General features: G+C 64.4%; 2 protein-coding genes across 4 annotated transcripts; one reads left to right on the plus strand and one right to left on the minus strand.

Annotated features, from left to right (window-relative positions):
- The first annotated feature begins 455 nt into the window (after positions 1-455).
- On the plus strand, positions 456-6,016 carry HK3 (hexokinase 3). The gene is made up of 20 exons (XM_056502146.1): positions 456-737; positions 866-1,009; positions 1,122-1,173; positions 1,247-1,409; positions 1,723-1,871; positions 2,025-2,156; positions 2,264-2,359; positions 2,438-2,537; positions 2,617-2,800; positions 2,952-3,107; positions 3,222-3,455; positions 3,545-3,849; positions 3,927-4,066; positions 4,215-4,334; positions 4,429-4,524; positions 4,688-4,787; positions 4,911-5,094; positions 5,167-5,322; positions 5,492-5,725; positions 5,846-6,016. The coding sequence occupies exons 1-20, from the start codon at positions 652-654 to the stop codon at positions 5,982-5,984; spliced, it is 2,970 nt and encodes a 989-aa protein (XP_056358121.1). The 5' UTR covers positions 456-651; the 3' UTR covers positions 5,985-6,016.
- Positions 6,017-6,026: 10 nt separating this feature from the next.
- On the minus strand, positions 6,027-19,080 carry UNC5A (unc-5 netrin receptor A). 3 transcript variants are annotated; one of them, XM_056502147.1, is made up of 16 exons: positions 18,602-18,716; positions 10,685-10,906; positions 10,402-10,545; positions 10,223-10,326; positions 9,947-10,127; positions 9,666-9,833; positions 9,313-9,477; positions 9,039-9,227; positions 8,355-8,654; positions 8,176-8,263; positions 7,928-8,096; positions 7,617-7,850; positions 7,373-7,522; positions 7,115-7,279; positions 6,855-7,030; positions 6,027-6,667 (listed from the first exon to the last, which is right to left on the minus strand). In XM_056502147.1, the coding sequence occupies exons 1-16, from the start codon at positions 18,714-18,716 to the stop codon at positions 6,508-6,510; spliced, it is 2,730 nt and encodes a 909-aa protein (XP_056358122.1). In that variant the 3' UTR covers positions 6,027-6,507. The 3 variants fall into 3 exon arrangements, with proteins under 3 accessions (XP_056358122.1, XP_056358123.1, XP_056358124.1); XM_056502148.1 differs by lacking the exon at positions 18,602-18,716 and adding an exon at positions 19,004-19,080 and having other exon boundaries at positions 6,078-6,667; XM_056502149.1 differs by lacking the exons at positions 9,666-9,833; positions 18,602-18,716 and adding an exon at positions 19,004-19,080 and having other exon boundaries at positions 6,078-6,667.
- Between the last annotated feature and the right edge of the window lie 1,659 nt (positions 19,081-20,739).

Consider the following 20,739-nt stretch of genomic DNA (forward strand, 5'->3'; position numbering starts at 1 on the left):
CAGAGGAACCAGGGCCGCGGTGTCCCCGTGTCCTTGGTGCTTTCCCTGTCCCCAGGCGGCTCGGCCGTACTCCTGCTCCCCGGAGGCAGCGGGGCTTTGCTTGCCTCGCACATCGGGCTTCGGAGGGACCTGCTCCCCGAAAGCATCCTCACGGGGAACAGGGGAGGGCGACCACTGCCTAATTAATGGGACGAATGGTGCGGAGCTCATTACACCGCGGGCTCCAAGCAGCGCTGCCGCCCGGCCGGGAGCGGGGAGCGGGGAGTCGGGAACGGGCAGCGGGGAACGGGAACGGGAACGGGCAGCGGGCAGCGGGCAGCGGCCCCTCCCGCGGGTGGGGCCCGGAGCGGCGCCGCTCATTGGCCGCGGCAGGGCCAGCTCGCGGCGGGCCGACCAATGGCGGAGCTGGCTAGCGGCGAGGCGGCCAATGGCCAGCCGGGGCGCGGCTGTTGCCAGGGGGACGGCGACAGTAACGGCCCCGCCCGCGCCCGCCCCGGCCCCACACCAACGGACGGGCACCGGCTGCACATAACCGCCGCGGCCACCACCGGCCCAGCACACCGGCCCCGGCCGCCACCGGCCCAACACACCGGCCCCGGCCGCCACTGGCCCAACACACCGGCCCCACACACCGGGCCCCGCCCCGCCACCATGGGCAGCCGCGGCACCCGGCCCACGTCCCAAGAGCGCCGGTCCAGCGGGGCGGACAGAGCAGACCAAAGGGGCGCGGACGGCCGGTACGTGGGCCGGTGAACGGCTCCTGCCCTGCGGAGACCGCTGTGGGGCCGGGGCTGAGGCCGCTCAGGCTTTCCAGACCTCTCAGGTTGTTGCAGGGGAGACACATCAGTTTTTTGGCCTCTTGCAGACCCGCTCTTTCCACCGGCCCCGAGCTCGGCCCTATGACCTTGATGGGACAGACCTGCCCTCTCCACAATCGAGGAGGCAGTGCGAGGGTAGCGCCCAGGGACGAGAATGCGGATCTCTCATTTAGCTTGGAGATGGACGCCAGGTGGGAGCAGAACCGGGTACAGCCCCACTGTGTGCCTGGGCAAGGGCAGGCAGTTGTCCTCGTCCTGTCCTGCTGGCCAGAGCTCAGTGACTCACCACCTCCCTCCATGCAGGATCTATGGGAGCAATCCGGGCCAGCCCCAGGACAGTTCCCAAGCCACACCGGTAAGGTCCATCCCTTCTGCAGTCATTCCCTGCCCTTTGCCTCTGCACCTCTGCCCTAATGCACCATCCCCAGATACAACGAGCCCTGCGATCACTCAGCATCCCACTGGAGAGGCTGCATGTTATGAAGGGCCACATGATAGAGGACATGTGCAAGGGGCTGTGCCGCCATACACATACACAGGCCAAAGTGAGGATGCTGCCCACCTACATCGCCTCCATTCCCAATGGCACTGGTAAGGCAGCCCAGCCTTAGGATGAACTGTTCTGCAACCAGCAGCCCTGCACATCTTACTGGAGTCAGCCCTGGGGGTGTTGGGGAGGGGTAAACCACTCTTGGATCAGTTATGGGGTCCATAAGCTTCTCCTCTGCCACTTCCCGTGCCGAGGCAGTAGCCAGAAGCTTCCCTTGGCCTCTCTGAGAGTCTCAGGCTCTCAGGAGCCTTTCCCATGGGTGAATGACTGCCCCTGGGACAGGACAAGGAGCAGATTTTAGGAGATCTGCCACAGGGAAGGTCTCTGCTTGACACTACCTCTATTCCCCCACAGAGAAGGGCAACTTTCTGGTGGTAGAGCTGTGCCAGAACCAGGTTCGGACCCTGTTGGTGACCCTCTACGGAGATGGAAACATGAGCCCCCACATGGTGTACAAGATCTTTGACATGCCGGAGGGCATGATGCAGGGCGAGGGGGAAGCGGTATGAGAAGGCCATGGCAAAGGGTGGCTGGTGCTGGGCTGCCCAGCATCACAGAGGCTCAGCAGGGCTCCAGTGCTGGAGCTCCAGGCTGCCCTCCATAGCCTGGGTACTGGGTAAGGTGAGCAGCCCTTACCCCTGGTCATGACTTTGCAGCTCTTTGACTTCATTGCACAATGCCTGTCCAAGTTCCTGGCTGAGACCGCCACCTCTGAGATCAGAGAGGCCACAACCCTCCCCCTGGGCTTTGTGTTCCCCTTCAGCTGCCAGCAGACAAGGCTGGACAAGGTGAGGGGGAGAGCCCTGTCCCAGGCTGTGACCAGAGCACAGCAGCAGTGAGGAGATGAACCATCCTGGTGCCAGAGGTCAATGGCTCTGCCCCATGCTCTCCACAGGCAGAACTCCTTTCCTGGTCCAAGGGCTTCAGCTGCAGTGGCGTGGTGGGGAAGGACGTGGTGCAGCTGCTGCAGTCAGCCATCAATAAACAGGAGGTGGGGGCCAGTGGGAAGGGTAGCAGTTGGCTGTCCTTGTGGAAGGACCGGAAACCATCTCAATTTACTCCTGGCCAGCTCCGCCAAGTGGAGGTCGTTGCCGTGATGAACGACACCGTGGGCACCATGATGACCTGCAGCATGGAGGGAAGGCCCTGTGAGGTCGGCATAGTGGCAGGTGAGACGTGGGCACCGCCTGTGCCATGGTGGGGGGTGTTGGGGGGCTGTGCTGGTGCTCAGCCCCATCACTCCTGCAGACAAGGGCTCCAACTGCTGCTTCATGGCCGAGTCATACCTGGTGGAAACAGCAGACGAGACGAGCGGGCGGATGTGTGTCAACACTGAGTGGGGCTGCTTTGGGGACGATGGCATCCTGAATGATGTCTTCACACCCTATGATGAAAGCGTGGATAAGGAATCTTCCAACCCTGGGCAGAAGAGGTGCTCTTTCTCCCCCAGAAAGGACCCCATCTATCCTTGAGCATGTCAGACCCCACCAACAGGAGCACCCATTCCCCTGCAGTGCTACTGAGTGCTCTTAGAGGGCCCAGGGAGGCACGACTGACTCCCGTGTGGGCTCAAACCCACGCAGGTTTGAGAAGATGGTGGGCACCCTGTACGTAGGGGAGATTGTCCGGCACGCACTGATTGCCCTGACTGCTGAGAAAGCTCTCTTCACTGGGGCTGATGTTGCTGTCCTGAAGCAGAAGGGAGTGTTCACAATGAAGCATGTTCTGGATATCATCAAGTGAGTATCTGATGATCAGGAGCTGCCATGGGAGGATGGGGTGTGATGGATGGGTGTTCCTGGCTGCGAGCTGGTGGACTTGCAGCTGCTGCAAGGCTATGATCTGCCTTCTAGCAACGAGGATGGCATAACTGAAGTGAAGAAGGTTCTGGAGTCTCTGGGGCTGCAGCCAAACGAGCGGGATTGTGGCCGGGTGCAGCAGATCTGCCGGGCAGTGATGGGGCGCGCTGCCACACTCCACGCCACAGGGCTGGCTGCCATCCTCAGCTACATGTGCCAGACCCGGGATTTGGAGACGCTGATGGTCAACGTCGGGGTGGAAGGAGAATTGTACACGGGCTACCCCAGGTGATGAGGAACACAGGGCTCCCAGTGGGGTGCTACCCCAGTGGGGTGCCTCACACCCAGCCCATGCTTATCTTCTTCATCCTCGGCAGATTTGAGGAGATCCTGCTGAGTGTGTCAAGGTTACTGGCCCCTGAGTGCATGCCCACTCTCCTGCCCTCGAGAGATGGCTCTGGGCGGGGGGCAGCCATGGTGGCAGCAGTGGCTTTGCGCCTGGCAGCCCAGCGCCGTGCTGTGGACGAGGTGCTGGCCCCGCTGCGGCTCTCCCGTGCTGACCTGGAGAAAGTCCAGGCACTGATGAGGCAGGAAATGGACCGGGGCCTGTGCAAGGAAACCAACCCCACTGCATCTGTCCGCATGCTGCCCACCTATGTTACTCACACACCCGATGGCACCGGTAAGGGACAGGGACACTGGCAATAGTGTGCCGAGGAGGCCGTGGCCCTGATAATGCACTGTGCTGGCTCCCCACAGAGAGAGGCGACTTCCTGGCACTGGACCTGGGGGGGACCAACTTTCGTGTGCTGGTGGTGCGTGTGACAGAGGAGGGCATCAGCATGGCCAGCGAGATCTACGTCATCCCAGCTACCATCATGCAGGGCACCGGCGAGGAGGTGAGGCTGAGGAGCTGTGACCAGTGGCTGGGGCGAGGGAGTGGGCATTGCCTCCCTTACTGCTCTCCATGGGGCCACAATGGGGCTGGGAGAGGCCCCCCAGCATTGCCCCAGCCTAGGCTATGCTGACCACAGTGACTATCCACAGCTCTTTGACCACATCCTTGACTGCATCATAGACTTCCAGATGAAACAGAATCTGGTGACACAGATGCTGCCCCTCGGCTTCACCTTCTCCTTCCCCTGCCAGCAAGTGGGCCTGGATAAGGTGAGGGGGTGGCTCCAGCACCAGAACGGTGGGAAGGACCCCAGGACGTGGTGGGAGGCAGCTACCCTGGCCCCTGCGCCTGCCTCTCTTGCAGGCATTGCTGCTGACCTGGACCAAAGGCTTCAGCGCCTCAGGCTGTGTGGGAAAGGACGTTGTCCAGCTACTGCGGGACGCTGCCAAGCGCAAACAGGTAGGGAATGTCTGCTGGCCTGTCCCTGTCCCCAGGGTACACCCTGCATCCAGGCAGTGTCAGCCTCAGGAGCTGTCTGGATGCCACTGGACCCCAAGCAGTGCCAGCCTCAGGAGCTGTCTGGGTGCCACTGGACCACGTGTCCCCATCTCCTGTTTGGCAGCACTTAGGCATGCAGGTGGTGGCTCTGGTCAATGACACAGTGGGAACCATGATGGCCTGTGGTTACGATGACCCCAAATGTGAAATCGGCCTCATTGTGGGTGAGGAGCACCTCTGCATCCAGGAGGTTCCCCCATCTCCTCACCACCACCCTATTCCATGTGGCATGGCCACATGTCTCTGCTAGAACTGCAGTGGGGGTGACACCAGCACGGGGCCTGCAGGGACAGGGACCAATGCCTGTTACATGGAGGAGATGAGGAACGTGGGCACTGTGGAGGGAGACCAGGGCCGCATGTGCATCAACATGGAGTGGGGGGCCTTTGGGGACAACGGCTGCCTAGACCACCTCTTCACCCACTTCGACAAGGTGGTGGATGAAACTACCATCAACCCGGGCAAGCAGAGGTGGGTGAGGGCCCTGGGGCAGAGGGGGCTGGGGGGGGTGGCTGTGCCTAGCTGAGGCTGTGCCTTGGATAGGTTTGAGAAGCTCATCAGCGGCATGTACCTGGGCGAGATCGTGCGTCAGATCCTGATGGCAATGGTAGAGAAACAGCTCTTATTCAAAGGCAGACCCTGCCCCAAACTTGAGACCAGGAACATCTTCCAGACCAAGTTCCTCTCTACCATTGAGCTGTGAGTGTTTGGCTCCCGTGGGTTCCCTGAATCTGGGTGGGGAGTATCAGAACTCCATGAGAGGGGCCAGGCTGCAGTGATGTGGCACAGGCAGGGTGATGCTTAAGGGATGGGGGACAGTGATGGGGATGGGGACTCCGCTGCTAACAGTGGCACTGCTCCGGAGCAGCAACGGGCTGGCCCTGCGTCAGATACGAGCCATCCTGAACGAACTGGAGCTCGATGCCAACTTTGAGGACAGCGTGCTGATGCGGGAGGTGTGCCAGGCTGTGTCCCTAAGGGCAGCCCAGCTCTGCGCTGCTGGCTTGGCTGCTGTGGTGGAGAAGATGCGCGAGAACCGGGGCCTGGACCAACTGTCTGTCACTGTTGGGGTGGATGGCACTCTGTACAAGCTGCACCCATGGTGAGTGGGGCCAGGGGTGGCAGGCACCCATCCTTGCCCTATGAAGGGGTCTGTGGTGGGAGGCATGGTGTGCATAGGGTGGTAGCATCAGTCCTCACCCTCCCCTCCTGTCCTGCCTAGCTTCTCTGACAACCTCCAGAAGACACTGAAGGACCTGGCACCCAAATGCAATGTGACCTTCATGCTATCAGAGGATGGCTCAGGGAAAGGGGCCGCGCTCGTGGCAGCTGTGGCCGATCGTGCTGCCAACGCTAAATAAGTCACCACTCCAATAAAGCCCTTTGGTCTGCACCTCCAGCTTCTGGGGAGATCCTGAGGAGCGTGGGGCAATGCATGGCCGGGCATAGCCCCACATAGCAATATATATCGAATTTATTTACATTCACGTCCGGCAGACCCCCTGCCCGCGGCACCGCTATGTACATAAGGCCAAGTGTAAATACTTGAATGCACTTAATACAGAATTAAAAAAACGGGCTTTACACAACACGGCACGGGGCCCGGGGCCAGCTGGCCCCACACGCAGACAGCACGACGGCACCGCACGCATGACGCACACCCACTGCCCCCCAGTCCCCCTCCACGGGGCTCTGGGACCCCCGGGGCTGGGCTGAGTCCCGCTGCCACAGTGCTGGAGGGCCTGGCTGCCATGGGGCAGGGGCGTCCTGCCCTCCCAAGGGGGCCAGGCAGCCTCCTCATGGTGCTGTGGGCAGTAGGAGCCTGGTGGGCCAGCCAGGGCCCCCCTCAGCCCCATGGTGGTGGTCCCCTGGGACCCGCCATGCTCAGCACTCAGCCTCAGAGAAGAGGGCACTGTCCTGCTTGCCGACCTCGGCCACGGCGGCAGCCAGCTGGGAGAGGTTGCCATTGGGGAAGTGCCGTGCTTCCCACAAGTTGAGGATCATGGCTGTGGGGCTGGCCTTGGAGGCGAAGAAGCTGAGATGGCTGGAAAGGGACAGAGAGACCATATCAGAGCACAGGGATGGCTGCATATCCCATTACCTTGTGCAGCAGCCCTCTCCCAGGATCCACAGCATTCCAACATTCATCCGTACGTGCAGGATGAGGCCAGAACCCCTGCCTCCATCCACCATGCCACCCCATCCCCAGCACTGTCCTCAGTCTGCATTACCTGTCAAGGTTGAGCTTTTGTGCCAGTGTCCTCCAGTCAGCTCCCCGTGTGCCCGGCGGGTCCAGGCTGCTGATGATCTTTTGGCGGATGAGGAAGGGGATCTTGAAGGCACTGGGGCCCACCAGAGCCGGGGTGCCCACCTCATCGGGGACCAGCCAGTCTGAAAACCTTGTGTCCTAGGGGAGGGCATGAGCAGGGAGGGAAACGGATGTGAGGCAATCCTATGGCCACCCACAGGAGTGCCCCAGTCCTGCCCTCACCTTGGCGATGTTGAAGTTGACGGTGAAGCTCTGCCCGTCTCCCTCCACCTGCCAGACCCAGATCTTGCAGGCCAGCTCACAGGTGCTGGTGCTCAGGCGCTCCAGGGTGAAGGTGCAGTGCAGGAAGGGCTGCAACCCACTCCAGATATGGTAGAAGGGGATCTCCTGCAGTGGGGTGACAGAGTGGGTGTGTCAGAGTGGCAGGGACACCTCCCTACACCTCTATCCCCACCCCCACACACCAGCCAGACTCCTCACCTGGTAGCTGGCGAGGAGCTTGCTCTTCCAGAGGGAGCTGGGCATATCGTGGATGGAGAGGCGCAGGTTGTGGTAGCTGTCCTTGAAGTGCAGCACCCGGGGGGCTCCGATCAGCTGCCCTCCCAGCTGCTTCTCCAGCTGGATCACCTCCTGCCAGCACAAGCAGCAGTCAGGCAGGAGATACTGCACTCCAGGAGCGCGACTCTCGCTCCAAGCCGGGATGGGCAGGCTGGGGACCTGGTACCTTGAGGACGTCCTGGGTGTCACTCAGGCAGTAGACACGGATGTTGTACTCGAGCGAGGGGCAGGCGGCCGGCGCGAACAGGACCAGCTTGAGGCGCTTGGAGGCCGCCATGCTGAGGGACTCCCCGACCAGGGCAAAGCGCCCCAGCTGCTCCGTGAACACGTAGCAAGCCTGCGCTTCCAGCTGGCAGTAGTACAGCTCCGTGCACGGCTCAGCGCCCAGCTGCAGCACGTCCTGCGGCACCCAGGCAGAGATGCACCTCAGCCATGGCTGCCCCTCCTCCATCCCTGAAACCCCTCGCCCCTGCTCACCTCCCACGTGCCCTCGCACGACTGCTTCTTCAGCCGGATGCTCCAGTTCTCAGCACTGGCTTCCACGCAGTGCCCCATGGCCAGGATGGCGGGGCGGGTGAGGAGGACCCCGGGGGGGCCACAGCTGACGATGGGACTCAGCAGCGTCTGGCAGCCAGCTAGGGGCAGCCTGGGGCAGCAATGGGGACAGCTGAGTCACGACAGAACCCCCTCCAACAGCCCCGTGCCCCAGCAGCCCCAGCACCTACCTCACCTCCTCCTGCTTGTGCAGGGTCAGGTAGACCTCATAGATCTTCCCCCGTGGGATGGCATCTGGCGGGATGAGCAGGCTGATCCCTGGGTGGGAATGGGGGTGCAGGCAGGGGGTGAGCACCATGAGGACCCTGCCTGGCCTGGGCGGTGCTCTGGAATGCCCACCCCGCTGTACCTGTGTTGGGGATCATGAGCCGCCCCCCCAAGAAGTTGAAGGTGCCATAGGCCATGTTGTTGGTGCCGCGGGGCAGGGAGCGGAAGTAGCTCTGTGTGGAGAGCCGGGCCACGAAGTCAGCACCCTCGGCGGCGGGTGAGCTGTGGTGCAGCGTGTGCCGGCCGGCACCCAGCGGGCTCAGCAGGTGCCCGTTGGGCAGCTGGAGCTTGGCAGGGCCGTCCTGGCGAGGGCAGAGCGAGCCCTGGTAGGTCATGGTGGTGGTGCTGAGGTCTGGCTGGATGGTGAGCAGGTTGGGGTTGTCTGCAGCACAGAGCAAGCAACCGTGGCACCAGGGCAAGGCAGAAACAGGGGGTCCCCACCAGTGGTGCATGGGCACAGTCAGCTTGACTGGGCAGCGGCACACAGTGAGGACCCCACAGGGCATAGCCACTATCCCTGGGGATCTGACTCTATGTGACAGAGCACTGACTCCACAGTCAGGAACTCTAAGACACAGAGTCCCTGTCCCTAGGTCAGGGATCCCATAAGGCAAAGAATCAACTCAAAACCAGGGACCCCACATCCCACCCAGCGATACCCTGTAGCAGACAGCCCCTGCCCAGAGACCCCCTGGCAGGTATGGTCACCTGCAGGTCCAAGAGACACCATGTCCCAGTGTGGGTGCACTGTCCCTGCAACACTCACCAGCCTTGCTGGGTTTGATGCTGACGGGCTGGAAGCCGGCGGTGAGGATGGAGGAATCGGCCACATCAGCGTCCAGGCCCCCCTTCTTGCGGCAGTACACCAGCACCCCCACCAGCAGCAGCAGCACCAGGCACACGGCCACAGCCACCAGCCCCACGTACAGTGCTACATCTTCTGCTCCGGGGGCAGCTGCGTGGGGCAGGGCATCAGCACACACAGTCACCTCCCGGTCCCCTCTCCCAGAGGACAGCCCTGCCATCCCCACTGTGCTCACCGTGGGTGCAGAGCTCGGAGGTGCAGTTGCGGGTGTCCAGCTCGGGGCCATGACAATCCCGGCCCCCGTTACGTGGCGCTGGCTCCGAGCACTCGCGGCTGCGCCAGTGCGTGCATTCAGCCCCGCACTCCGACCACTTGCTCCACTCCGACCAGGCGCCATCCACTGCAGGCACAGCGTGGGGTCAGCGCCCTGCTGCAACCCCCCTTCCCTGCCCCGGGGCCGGCAGAGACGGACACACAGGGGAATTGGTGGACAAGACATTTGGTGGGGACAGCGACTGCAATGGGCGCAGTGGGGAGTGCAGCATCGGCACGACGGGGCGGTGGCGGTGCCCCGAGCAGGGCAGGTACCTGGGCAGAGGGTGGTGCAGGCGGTTTTCTGCACATTTTGGCCCTCACAGAAAGCACCCCCATTGAGGGGTGTGGGGTTGGTGCACGTCCGGCTCCGCTTCTGCCAACCCCGTCCACAGCTGGTGCTGCAGCCTGACCACTGCGTCCACGTCGACCAGCCGCCGTTCACTGGGTGGAGAGGGACCCGTCAGCGCCCTGCCGCTAAGGGGACGCAGGGAGGGACAGGACAGGGAGAGTGACACCAGGGCAGCGTGGTGGGGACTGGCGTGGAGGGGCCATACCGTAGACTGTGATGGCAGCAGAGGCGCTGCGGCGACGGGCCACAATGTTTTTAGCCACGCAGGTGTAGTTGGCGGTGTCGGCCAGGCGGGCCTGACGCAGCACCAGGCTGTGCTCTGGTGTCACGTAGACATTGGCGTCCAGTGCCGGATCCACCAGCTCCTCATTGCGCAGCCATTCCACCTGTAGGGCACAGGGACGTCACTGGGTGCCTGTCTGGGAGCGCATGCATCATCACCCTCAGCCGCATCCCGTCCTGCCCGGCTGCAGGGACCCACCTCGGCCGGGGGGATGCCCTCGGGAGGGCGGCATGGCAGCACGATGCCCTGCTCAATGGAGACCTCTCTGGCTGTCGGCTCCTGCTCGAAGTTCTTGCGCAGATCTAGGGAGGCACAGGGGTGAGATGGGGGCCGGAGCCAGCGCCCGGCACTCGGTTCAGACACCTGCAGACACTCACAGGCGATGCGCACGAAAGCTTTCTGGCTCTTGGTGGTGCCAGAGGAGCTCCAGGCCACGCACTGGCACCAGTACTCCTCCAGCCCAAAGATCTTCTCCACTTGCTGGCGGGTGACCTCGATGCGCACTTCCATCACCGGCAGCCCTGGGACCAGAGAGTGGCACATCACACTGGCGTGCCGGGAGCTGTCCCCGTGGCCCCAGCACCATTCAAGCCCCGCCAAGAGTGGCACACGTGGCTTCCCAGGAGCGGGACTGGCACCGCCCCTCCTGGTGGCGCTCACCAGTGCTGCGGTCGGTGCTGTGCTGCGTGACGTGGTCACCTTGGTGCACCCACTCGCCATTGCACTTGAAGTAGATCTGGGTGGCAGGGGTGGCACGGCAGGCCAGGCTCACTGCCTTGTTCTTCACAATGTAGACATCCTCCGGCTCCAGCTGGAAGTGCGGCAGCAGGTCCGAGGATGCACCAGATGCTGGGTTGGCCACAGTTGCGCTTTGCTGAGCACCTGTGGGGAGATGAGGCTTGGCCACCTCCACGTGCCCTGGCTGGGACATCACCCACAGCGGCACAGCCACACGCCAGTGGCTCTGTGCCTCGCCACTGTCCCCTCCACCAGCAGTGCGGCAGCCCTCTCCCACCCTGCCATCCATCAGGGAAAGCAGCCACGCAGTGGCTGTGCCCGCTGAACCTTTGCCGATCCCTCATGTCCACACTTAGCACTAATGAAAAGGAAATGTACTGTGACCAACAAGGGCCATCGCTCACGCCTCCGGGGCACTTGCAACCCCCTTCTCCAGCACACTGTGAGGCACTGACCAGGGGCCACATCCTGCCCTGCTGCATCCCAGAGTAGCACAGGGATGCTGGACAAGCAATGGTGACACGGCAGGGTGGCACAACAGTGCGCCCTATCCTGTGCCACTGACACCCACGCTTACATGGCACATCGGGGCTGGCTGTCCCCAGGGTGGTGAGGATGGCTCAGTGCTGCACACACATGCCCCCACGGGGACATGACACACGGCACAGTCCCACGATATCCACGCCCCCCAACCCGGACATGGCCAGGTGCCTCCTCCCCCCACCCCGCCGGTGCCTACTGTGGAAAGAGTTAATAAACCAGGGCCCTAAATAAGCATTTGATTAACAAACGATAAAATAGCGATTGTGTCACTGAATGAAGCTGTAATTGCTGCTGCTAATTGGCTGGTTAGGATTTAATAAGCAATTAAATGGGATGGAATGCGCAGTAATTAAGTACCTTCGTTTGGCAACCACCAGCCACTCCCCATGTGCCCATGGGACCCTACTGCCTGTGCCCACCCCGGCTGGCTCCCGCCTGGCACGGCCGTCTGCGTGACGGGAACGCGAGCGACACGGGGGTCCCTTGGGCCCCGGCTGTGTTCCCCAGGGAGGCTCCAGGCCCTGCTGCTCCCCCCAGCTGGCTCAGACCCCTCAGAGCAGGCGAGTGGGTGCCCACGACCCCGCCGCGATGCCCGCCGGGACGCGCAAGGTGCGGCAGCTAATTTACGCGGGGAAGATAAACGGCGACTATAACGCGCCGGTTATTATCCCATCAGCACTTTTACAATGTCACTGGCAATTAATTTAATTAAAACTCCTGTCGGGGATATACAGGCATTTCATATTTCACCGGTTTAACGACCCCCCCAGCCGCAGCCTGGGGCCAGCCCAGGGGTCACGGCACGGACAGGCGCTGCGGTCCCCGGCGCTGCGGTCCCTGTGCCGCCTGCGGCACCGCATCACCCGCGGGTCGCACCGCTGTGCCTGCTGCTCGGGCACCCCGGGTGCCCGCATTGCACTAGCCACGCTGGCACGTGGGCGCTGGGTAAATAAACCCAATTTATTTATGAAATGTCATGTTTGCTGCTGCACAGCATCGCGGCTGCCTCCCGCCCGGGCGGCTGTGGCAGACGCGCCGGGTGAACTGTGCTGCGGGACCAGCTTTTTAATCACACGTGAAATGAGTACAGCGATTGCCGAGCTGCGTGTCTATCCATCACGGCTGAGTGGAGGGGCGCAGGAAGCCTGGGACCAGCAGCAAGGAGGATGCAGGATGGGTACGGAGCCCCCCCAGCTGCCCACCCAAGCGTGCTGTGCTGGGTGCCTTGTGGGCGGGGCGGGGGGAGCACGGACAGCAAACAGAGCTGGGGACGTGCAGTGAGCGGCAGAGCCGGCGTGCTGCCCAGCCCTGGATGTCCTGCTGCTGAGCACCGTGCCAGGCGCTGATGAGGCGCTGTGCTGTGTTGTGGGCATGGATGTGGCACAGCCAGGAGGCTGGAGATGGCATGGAGCCCTGTGAGGGAGCAGAGGGACTGTGCTCTGGGTGCTCCGTGCACTATAGGCACTCCCTCCATGACGGGCACCCTACACATCGTGTAGGGTACACAACGAGCACCCCATGCACCCTGCGACCACCCTGTGGACCACGGGCACCCCACGCATCGCAGTCTCGCCGAACACCTCGGGGATCTCATGCACTGTGGATGTCACACACTCTGCGGGCACCTCACATCTCATGGGCGCCCCGTGCTCTGCAGCCACCTCCGTGCCCCCCCAGCCCCCCCAAAGCGTGGCACCCCCAGCCCGTGGGTGCGGGCCCGGCGTGGGCAGCGGCCCCCCACGCGGCGCGTGCCGGCTCCCGCATCCTCCCCGCGCTCACCTGCCGCTGCGTTGTCATGGAAACAGGCGAGATGCTTATGTCACCTTGGCAAAGGGAACCGCGGAACTTCGGCGGGGACGGGGAACAAGCGGACGGGGTGGGGTGGGTGTGATGGGTTCCGCACACCCCTCGCCCCCCCCGCTCAGCGTGGCCGGGCACAGCCTCGGCCGCTCTGCCTGCAGCCAAAGGGATTTGTGGGAGCACAGTTTGCTCCAGCGCCGATAAATCTCAGCCGGTAAAGTCGGTGCATTAAGCAGGGCTTTAATATCAATTATCCCCCCAACACGTGGGCTAACGAGTGGTGCCTGATGGAGGGGAAGGGTGGTGGGCTGGGGAACAAGTCTGCGACACCCACCTCAGGGTGCAGAGGGATGGGGACACCCTGCTGTGAGCTCCGGGCACCCACCCCTGCCTTCATCACAGCACTGTGGGACCCCCAGCTGCTCCTGCCCCCCATGCACAGAGCTCCCCTTGTTCCCTGCCGCCCCAGGCACACAGCCTCTCACCGTAGCACCTGGGCCCCTCAGCAGCAGAAACACCAGGTGTACTGGTGTTACTGGTCAAAGAGAGACCGCAGGATACTGCACTGCCCATTTTGGGGGGTGGCGGGGGTAGGGCACAGATAGAACACACCAGGCTCCAGTGGGTGCCCCAGTACAGTCCCTCTGGTCCTCAAGGGGCTGATCCTGCCTGGGTGACAGAGCCAAAGTCCCCAGTGTTGCCGGGAGCAGCCTGGTGGGTGTCTCTGTACCTGCCGCGGGGAGACACTGAGAAGGTCAGCGTGTTCTTGGCGAGGAGAGGCTGCCCGCCGGTGGCTGCGGCAGTGCCAGCCCCGGCACCGGCACGGCTGGTGGATGCCCAGGTGGCACTCCCCTGGCAGGGAGCAGGTGGCTGCCTGCAGTGGGACAGCGCTCCAACAGCAAGGTTCTGTCTCAACACTGCTGCCCACCACATCAGCCACCACCGACAGGGCATCCCACCCCATCCTCCCTCTGCCCCCACCCCTGCAGGCTCTCCTGCCTGCTGCTACCGCTCTGGGGGTCCCCACAGCAGCGTGGGGACCTCAATGCCAGTACCTGCCTCCACCATTGTGCCCCTCCGTGGACCTCCCCGAATCCCCCTGGGCTTTGCAGCCGGCAGATTCACTCCCAGCTGGTGCCCCATCCATCGTGTCTGTGCCAGGCCTGGCACACCATTAACATGAAAGATTTCCTCTCACTTTGCCGGCACTCGGCCTGTGCCCCAGCAGCAGGTAATTAAAGCCATAATTGCTGCTGATTGCTCCGGCCTTAACGAGAGAAGAGTGGGCATCAGGAGGAGGGCAGAGGGTGCCCATCTGTTCCCAGGGGAGCCTGGGGGTGCCAACCCTGCACGCAGGGGTCCCCGTCGCTGGCACTTTTCTCTCTGCAGGGTGCAGAGAAAGGAACTGGCACAACTCGCCACAATCAAAAAGCTTGTCTGAGGCTTTGAGCTGGGCACCATCCTGCTGGGAGAGCCTGGCTCTGAGCCACAAGAGCTAGTGTTGTCGCTGGGAGACCCCCCAGCCATGGGCCACAGCACTGCCCAGCACTGCCCAGCTGCTCCAATCCTCACCTGGGGCATCAAGACATTGGCAAATGCTTCCCTTGCACCCACCCACCTCTCCACCCCACACAGTCCCACGGCGGGTGCCAGTGCCAGCCCCGGCTGGGCAGAGAGCCAGCAGGGTCGGATGCCAATGCTGGGCAGCAGGACCTGGCTCCTGGCCAGCCTGGCGCGTGCTGAGCACTGGGGACGATGCGACTGTGAGCACACGATGCCAACGTGGCCTCCACGCTCCAATGGGCACCGTGCTCCCGGGGCTGCCCCCGCCTGCCCCGGGACCGCGTCCCCAATTTTCTGGCATGTCCCCACAAGCTGGCCACTATCCGGGCCCCTCAGGCGTGTGGCCCACGTGTGCAACGGGGGAGGCTGGGTGGAGGTGCCTGTCTCCCGGTGAGTGCCTGGCAGCGTCTGGGTGCTGATGAAGCGAGTGCTGGTTGTGAATGAATTAGGCGGGTTTGCATGACAATGGAGCTGCCTAATTACGGATTTGAGCTGATATTGCTCTCCCCATTACATGCAATTAGCATGTGCCAGGGCGGGCAGGGCTCCCAGCGCCCGCCCAGGGCTGCACGCCCTGGCTGTGCCCGCACATGACCCACGCTGCACCGTGCCCGGGTCTGAGAACAATGGTGCCAGTGCCACCAAAGACAGCCGAGGGTGGCAGCCCCTCCCCAGGTTCCACCTCTGCCTGTTGAGAGCTACCAGCCCCGGCATCCAGTCTGGGCTGTCTTCCCCAGGCGCACACAGAGCCGGGACTGAGAGGGAACATGTTCCCGACCATCTCTGGGTAGCTGAAGAGCCCTACAGCTCCCTCTGTGCTGGCAGGACTCATGCCAAAACCTGCCAGCCCCTCTCAGCAGCACGGCATGGGGGAAGGGGTCCCGTGCTCAGGGGAGGAGGAGGGGGTCCCCCAACCCAGTCTGGAACTAGGATGGTGGGGGACACAAGACTGGCCCAGTGCAACGTGCAGGAACTGTCACTGGGGTCTCGATCCCGGGAAGCCGAGTGGGTTTCCTGGCTCTTCTTTAACTGGCAGTGAGAAGCCAAGGCCAAGCCCTGGCCCCACCGGGAGGAGTGTCAAGGACACGCTCAGTCCTGCATCCTACCAGAACGGCAGGGGACAACAGTCCCAGGTGCCAGGGTCCAGCCCCACAGTCTCTCTCCTCACACACACAGGTGTCACCCAGTGATGATGGCAGCCCTGGCACCCCACAGCCCTGTGGCAGCAAGGGCTGGCTGAGGGACCTGGGACCTGAGAACCCCATCTGCAGGAGCCACAGCAGAGCAGGGTCTGGGGGCCCATGGGGAGCAACCTGCCTGACAACCCCCCAGGAGCAGCACCCAAAGAGCAGGAAGACATCAGAGCCAAGGGGTACTGGGCAACTGGGACTGACTGGATGAGGACAGGGTCCCAGTGTGCCCAGTCTGGAGCCAACCCACCTCAGCCTTCCCATGGGCAGACATGCAATACATAGACCAGCGATTGTGCTGACAGACAGAGCAGTGCTGGCACAGAGGGTGCACCCCTGGGCACAGGGAAGGGAGGACAGTGGGACATGCACAACACTCAGTCCCCATGCCACCACCCCTTGGGCATCAGTGACAGGGTGGTCTCACGTGCTGCTGGCCACCCAAGTGGGCCAGGCTATGAGCTGCCCACAGTGACGCTGGGGGTGCCCAGCCCCCTGGTGGCACCGTCAGCATCCCGATTCCCTCCCGCAAGCACCTGCCAGGCTCCGCACGGTTTGATGTAGTGCCAGCCCCGCGTGGCACCGAGCCAGAACAAACAGCCCTGGGCAGGCTGCGTCTGCCGCGTGCTCGTGCTGACAGCCGGCACGGCAGCTTCCCGGTGCCCGGCGCACGCCAGCCCTGCCTGCCACCCTGCGCTCCTGCCTGCCCCACGGAGCCACCGGCGCCCAGCCAGGCACAGGCTGGAGGATGCTGTATGGCGCAACGACCTGGGATACCAGGCTGTGGGGCATCAGGCTGGGGAGTGCAGTGGCTGGGGGCTGTCTGCTGGAGCCCAGTGAAATCAGCAGCACAAAGTGGCTCGTGTGTGGTTAGAGCAGAGTCCGTGGCCCCAACCAGAGGAGCTGGAGCAGGAGCTGCTGTGGGGCTGGGGCAGGAGATGCACTAGGGCCTGGCACTGGCTGCAGTGATGCCAAGGGGAAGGGCCCACGGCACAGCTGGGGCAGGGACAGCTCTTGGGAAGGACCCTGCTCCTCTGCCTTTGCCCACCTGCCAGTGCAGCAGTCGAACAGGGCAGCCCCCCACCTTGGGAGCTCGCCCCTCACTGCTATCCATGGGTGACCCCCAGTCCTCGCTGCTGTTCTCGCCCTTCCTCTGCGGGCACCAGCGGGCGGGCAGCCCACAACCAGGGATGCTGCTCCACAGCAGGCAGGGGCCCTTTGCCTGGACACCTGGGTTCGCTGTCCCCAGCTTGTAGCTCGATAACCCTGGTGAGGGGGACTGTGCCATGCCACGCCGTGCCATGCTGTGCCATGCCTTGCCAGGCTGAAGCAGAGGCCCAGCCCTGCCCCGTTTGTGCCAAGCAGTGGCTGTGCAGGTGACTGGGCTCGGTCGTGCCGCGGCTGGCTGTGAGCTGCCTGCCAAGAGAGCGGCGGGGACCAGCACCACAGCACACCACCCGAGCCGTGCTGGCACCTCCGGCTTCCTCACACCTCCCGTCACAGGGCTGGCACGCGGTGCTCTGGTGCACCCCCTGCCCTTCTGCCCCCCATCTCCATTCATCCTCACAGTTCCCACGGGTGCCGTGGGGACAGCCCAGCTGGGGTTTGGTACCCACAGCGCCCTCCGTATAGGGTCCCCTGCACCCAAGGGGTGCCCACCCACCGCGCCGTCTCTGCAGCGTCCCCCTGCAGACGGGGCCACGCTGGGAACGCAGAGTCCCTGGGGATGCCCAGACGTTTGCGGGGAGCATTGGGGCTGCAGCTCCTCTGGGTGTCTGCCCTGCCCACCAACGCACTGAAACCATGCTAGGGTTCATCTCCGCTGGCGGGTGGAGGGTCAGTGGCCTGGGACCCTGGGGCGCAGAGGGGGAGTCCCCCCACCCCGGACGCCCCGCAGAGCTCACGTCCAGCCTCGCGCGGCTCCCCGCCCCCAGCCTGGTCCTTTGTCTGCAGCCGCCACTTCCCGTCTACCGTGACACCTGCCAGGGCCGCCAGCCCCGGGCACCCACCGTACTGCCGGCCAACGACCCCAAGGACCGGCCGCTGGAGCGATCAAGCCCCGGGGCTCCACCCGGCCGCTCCCGCTCCCGCCGGGTCCCGGCCGGGGGGGCATTGCCGGGGGCAGCCGTGCTCTGGACCGTCCGCGTCTGCAGCACCACCGATACAGTCCCGCATACTCCCCGCGTCACGACCACCCCCGCGCACCCCCGCGGCGTGACAGCACCCTCCGAGCCATCCCGTTACCGCGGTCCCCCGCGTCCCGGCCAAGTGATGGCAGCGGCAGGAACACTGTGCCAGCGGCAGGGATGCTGTGCGTGGGGCAGTGACACCACGCGCGGGGCAGGTGCGCTGCGGGCACCGCTGCCCGGCGCTGGTAGGGCCCCGGGGGAGCGGAGCCGTGGTGGGGAGCGTCAGCATCGCCCCAGTGCGGGCAGTGTCCGGGGCAGTGCCGGCGGGACACGCGTGTGCGGCCACGCTTGGGCAAGGGGCGGGGGGCGGCAGTGCCCGCCGTGGGGCGGGGGGCACATCCCCAATCCGGGAGGGCGCTCCATCAGCACCCGAACCTCCCACAGCCAGAGGGCATCCCGCACGGCGAACCAACAGCCCCCGTCCCCGGGAGGGCACCAGCGTCCCGCAGGACGCCCACTCTCCGCCGCTCCCCGGGTGACCTTGCCCGGCGCCCAGTACCGGTGCCGGGTCCCCCCTCCCACCCAGAGCCCGCGGGAGGTGCGCGGTGACTCACCGGCGGCGGCGAGCAGGGCAGCGGCGAGCAGGGCACCGAGCGGCCCCGGCGCGGCGGCGGCAGCGGCGGCGGCGGCGGCGGGGGGGGCCCGGCGGCGGGGCGGCCGCGCACCCATGGCGCGCCCCGCGGAGCGCTGCGGGGCGAGGGAGCAGGGCGGGCCGCGCTCCGCGCCGCCCTCAGCGGGCCATGGCGCCCCCGCCACCGCCACCGGCCCCGCCGCGGCTGCCGCCCGCCGCCGCGCCGCTCCGCTCCGCCCGGGCGCCGCCAATGCGGGGCGGGAGCGCGGACCCGCCCGCGGAAGGGACGGCGCAACAGCTGGGCGCGCCCCCGCCGCCGCCCCCCGCCCGCAACGCCGGCACCGCTCCCCCCGCTGGCACTGCACCCCCTCGCCTCTGCACACACCCGAGCCGGCACGGGGGGACCGTCCGCACCGTCCCCGAGTGCAGCGCAGCGCGGCTCTCCCGGCTCGCATCTCCCCCGGGCACGGCGCATCCCCCGGCACGGCGTCACTCCCCTCTCCGGGACGCCCGCGGGCTCTGCGCCCCCCGGGAAACCCCCCGGCTGCTCACACCTGCTACGCGCTTCATCTCCCCTCCACACCCCACTCTGTCCCAAGCCCCTGCTGCACCACCAGGTGATGCCCAGGGATGCTCCCCAGCCCAGCCTGGCACCCCACGGGAAATGTCACAGAAGAGGGACCACAATCTTGGCGGCACCTGTGGGGCCGCACCTTACTGCCGTACACGGCGGTCTGGCCTCAATGCTCAGCCACACCGGCCTCTCCCGCGGGATGTGGCAGCAGGATGTGGCCCCTTCCCTTTCTGTCCCATCCCTGCACCCTGCCAAGGTGCCCACAAGCAGTGCTGCCGTCACCAGCGGGCAGTTGCAATGTGGGCAAGGGGCAAAGGTCGACGGGGGTTGAGGCTGTACTGAGGTGACTGGGGTGCTCCCCAAACCCTGTGGCAGCCAAAGCCTGCGGCACGGCAGCCCTGTCCCCAGCAGCAGGGGCCAGTCTGTGGCTCTCAGTGTCGTGCAGCAATAATTTCATTAGCGGCATCAGGCACAATTAACAACTGCTCTGATGCCTTCAAGAGCTGAAGAGTGTGAAGCCAGCGCAGCTCTCCCGGGTGGCACCAGCTGTGTCGTGGCCTCCTTCCACCCCAGCGCCGTGCTGGCAGTGGCAGGGAGAGCTGAGCCTGCTGCCAGCACCCCTCCAGGATGGGACCAGAGCCATCTCCCATCCTCACACACCTCCTGGGACCTCCTGTGCCAATGCAGTCAGGACCAGCCATGCACACAGGTAGGGCAGCGATTGTGGGGTGACACCCGTGGGTGCCCATTTTCATCCCCCCGTGCTGCTCCAGGCAGACCCACGAGGCCCAGGACATCTGCCTGGACATTGGTGGGGGCCAGCGGCAGTGGAGACCCCCAGCCCCTGCAAGCAGAGCTCTGGCACAGCAATAACAACCCTCCTTCAGGCTGGCTCGTTATTACTGATGGCATTTGCATGGAAACAGGATGTTTTTACTCCTTGCAGCTCCATCTGCTCCTGCTGAAGTCACCGTTCTGCACATGAGCTCCGGGGGGCTGCCATGGGAACGGGGCGAGCTCCCCCGCAGCGCCGGGACCCCCAGCTCGGGCTCCCACGGTGGCCAAACCCCCCAGGCAAGCAGCAGGCAGGGCAAGGTGGGGGTACCCAGTGCAGATGGCACCTGAGGTGGGCACCCAGCATGGTGCTGCCCTGGGGGGAAGGGGCTGGGGGTCCCAAGTGTGATGCCAGCCCCATCTGCTCCTTGCACCTCTCTCCCGGGATGGCTTCCAGCTCCTGCTCCTGGCACTGTGCCGGCAGTGCTAGCAGCAGCACTCCCACCCCCTGGGCACCCACTGCATCCTCCCTGTCCCAGTGCCCAGCTGGGGGTGCTGGTGGTGCCCAGCCCAGCCTCAGCTTCTCTCAGTTCCCCTCGCCGTGTGCTGGTGCTGCTCGGTGCCACAGAGGTGCCATGCCAAGGCTGTGTGGTGTCACCCTGCATGTCCCTCCTGTGCTGCGGGCCAGCACGGCTGGGTCATCTGTGAAGTGGCAGGGTGCACTGACAAATGAATAAACTCTAATTAATACAGATTGGGGAGATCACTTTTAA

The sequence above is a fragment of the Oenanthe melanoleuca genome, chromosome 13, assembly GCF_029582105.1.
Source record: "Oenanthe melanoleuca isolate GR-GAL-2019-014 chromosome 13, OMel1.0, whole genome shotgun sequence".
In the NCBI taxonomy this organism is placed as follows: domain Eukaryota; kingdom Metazoa; phylum Chordata; class Aves; order Passeriformes; family Muscicapidae; genus Oenanthe; species Oenanthe melanoleuca.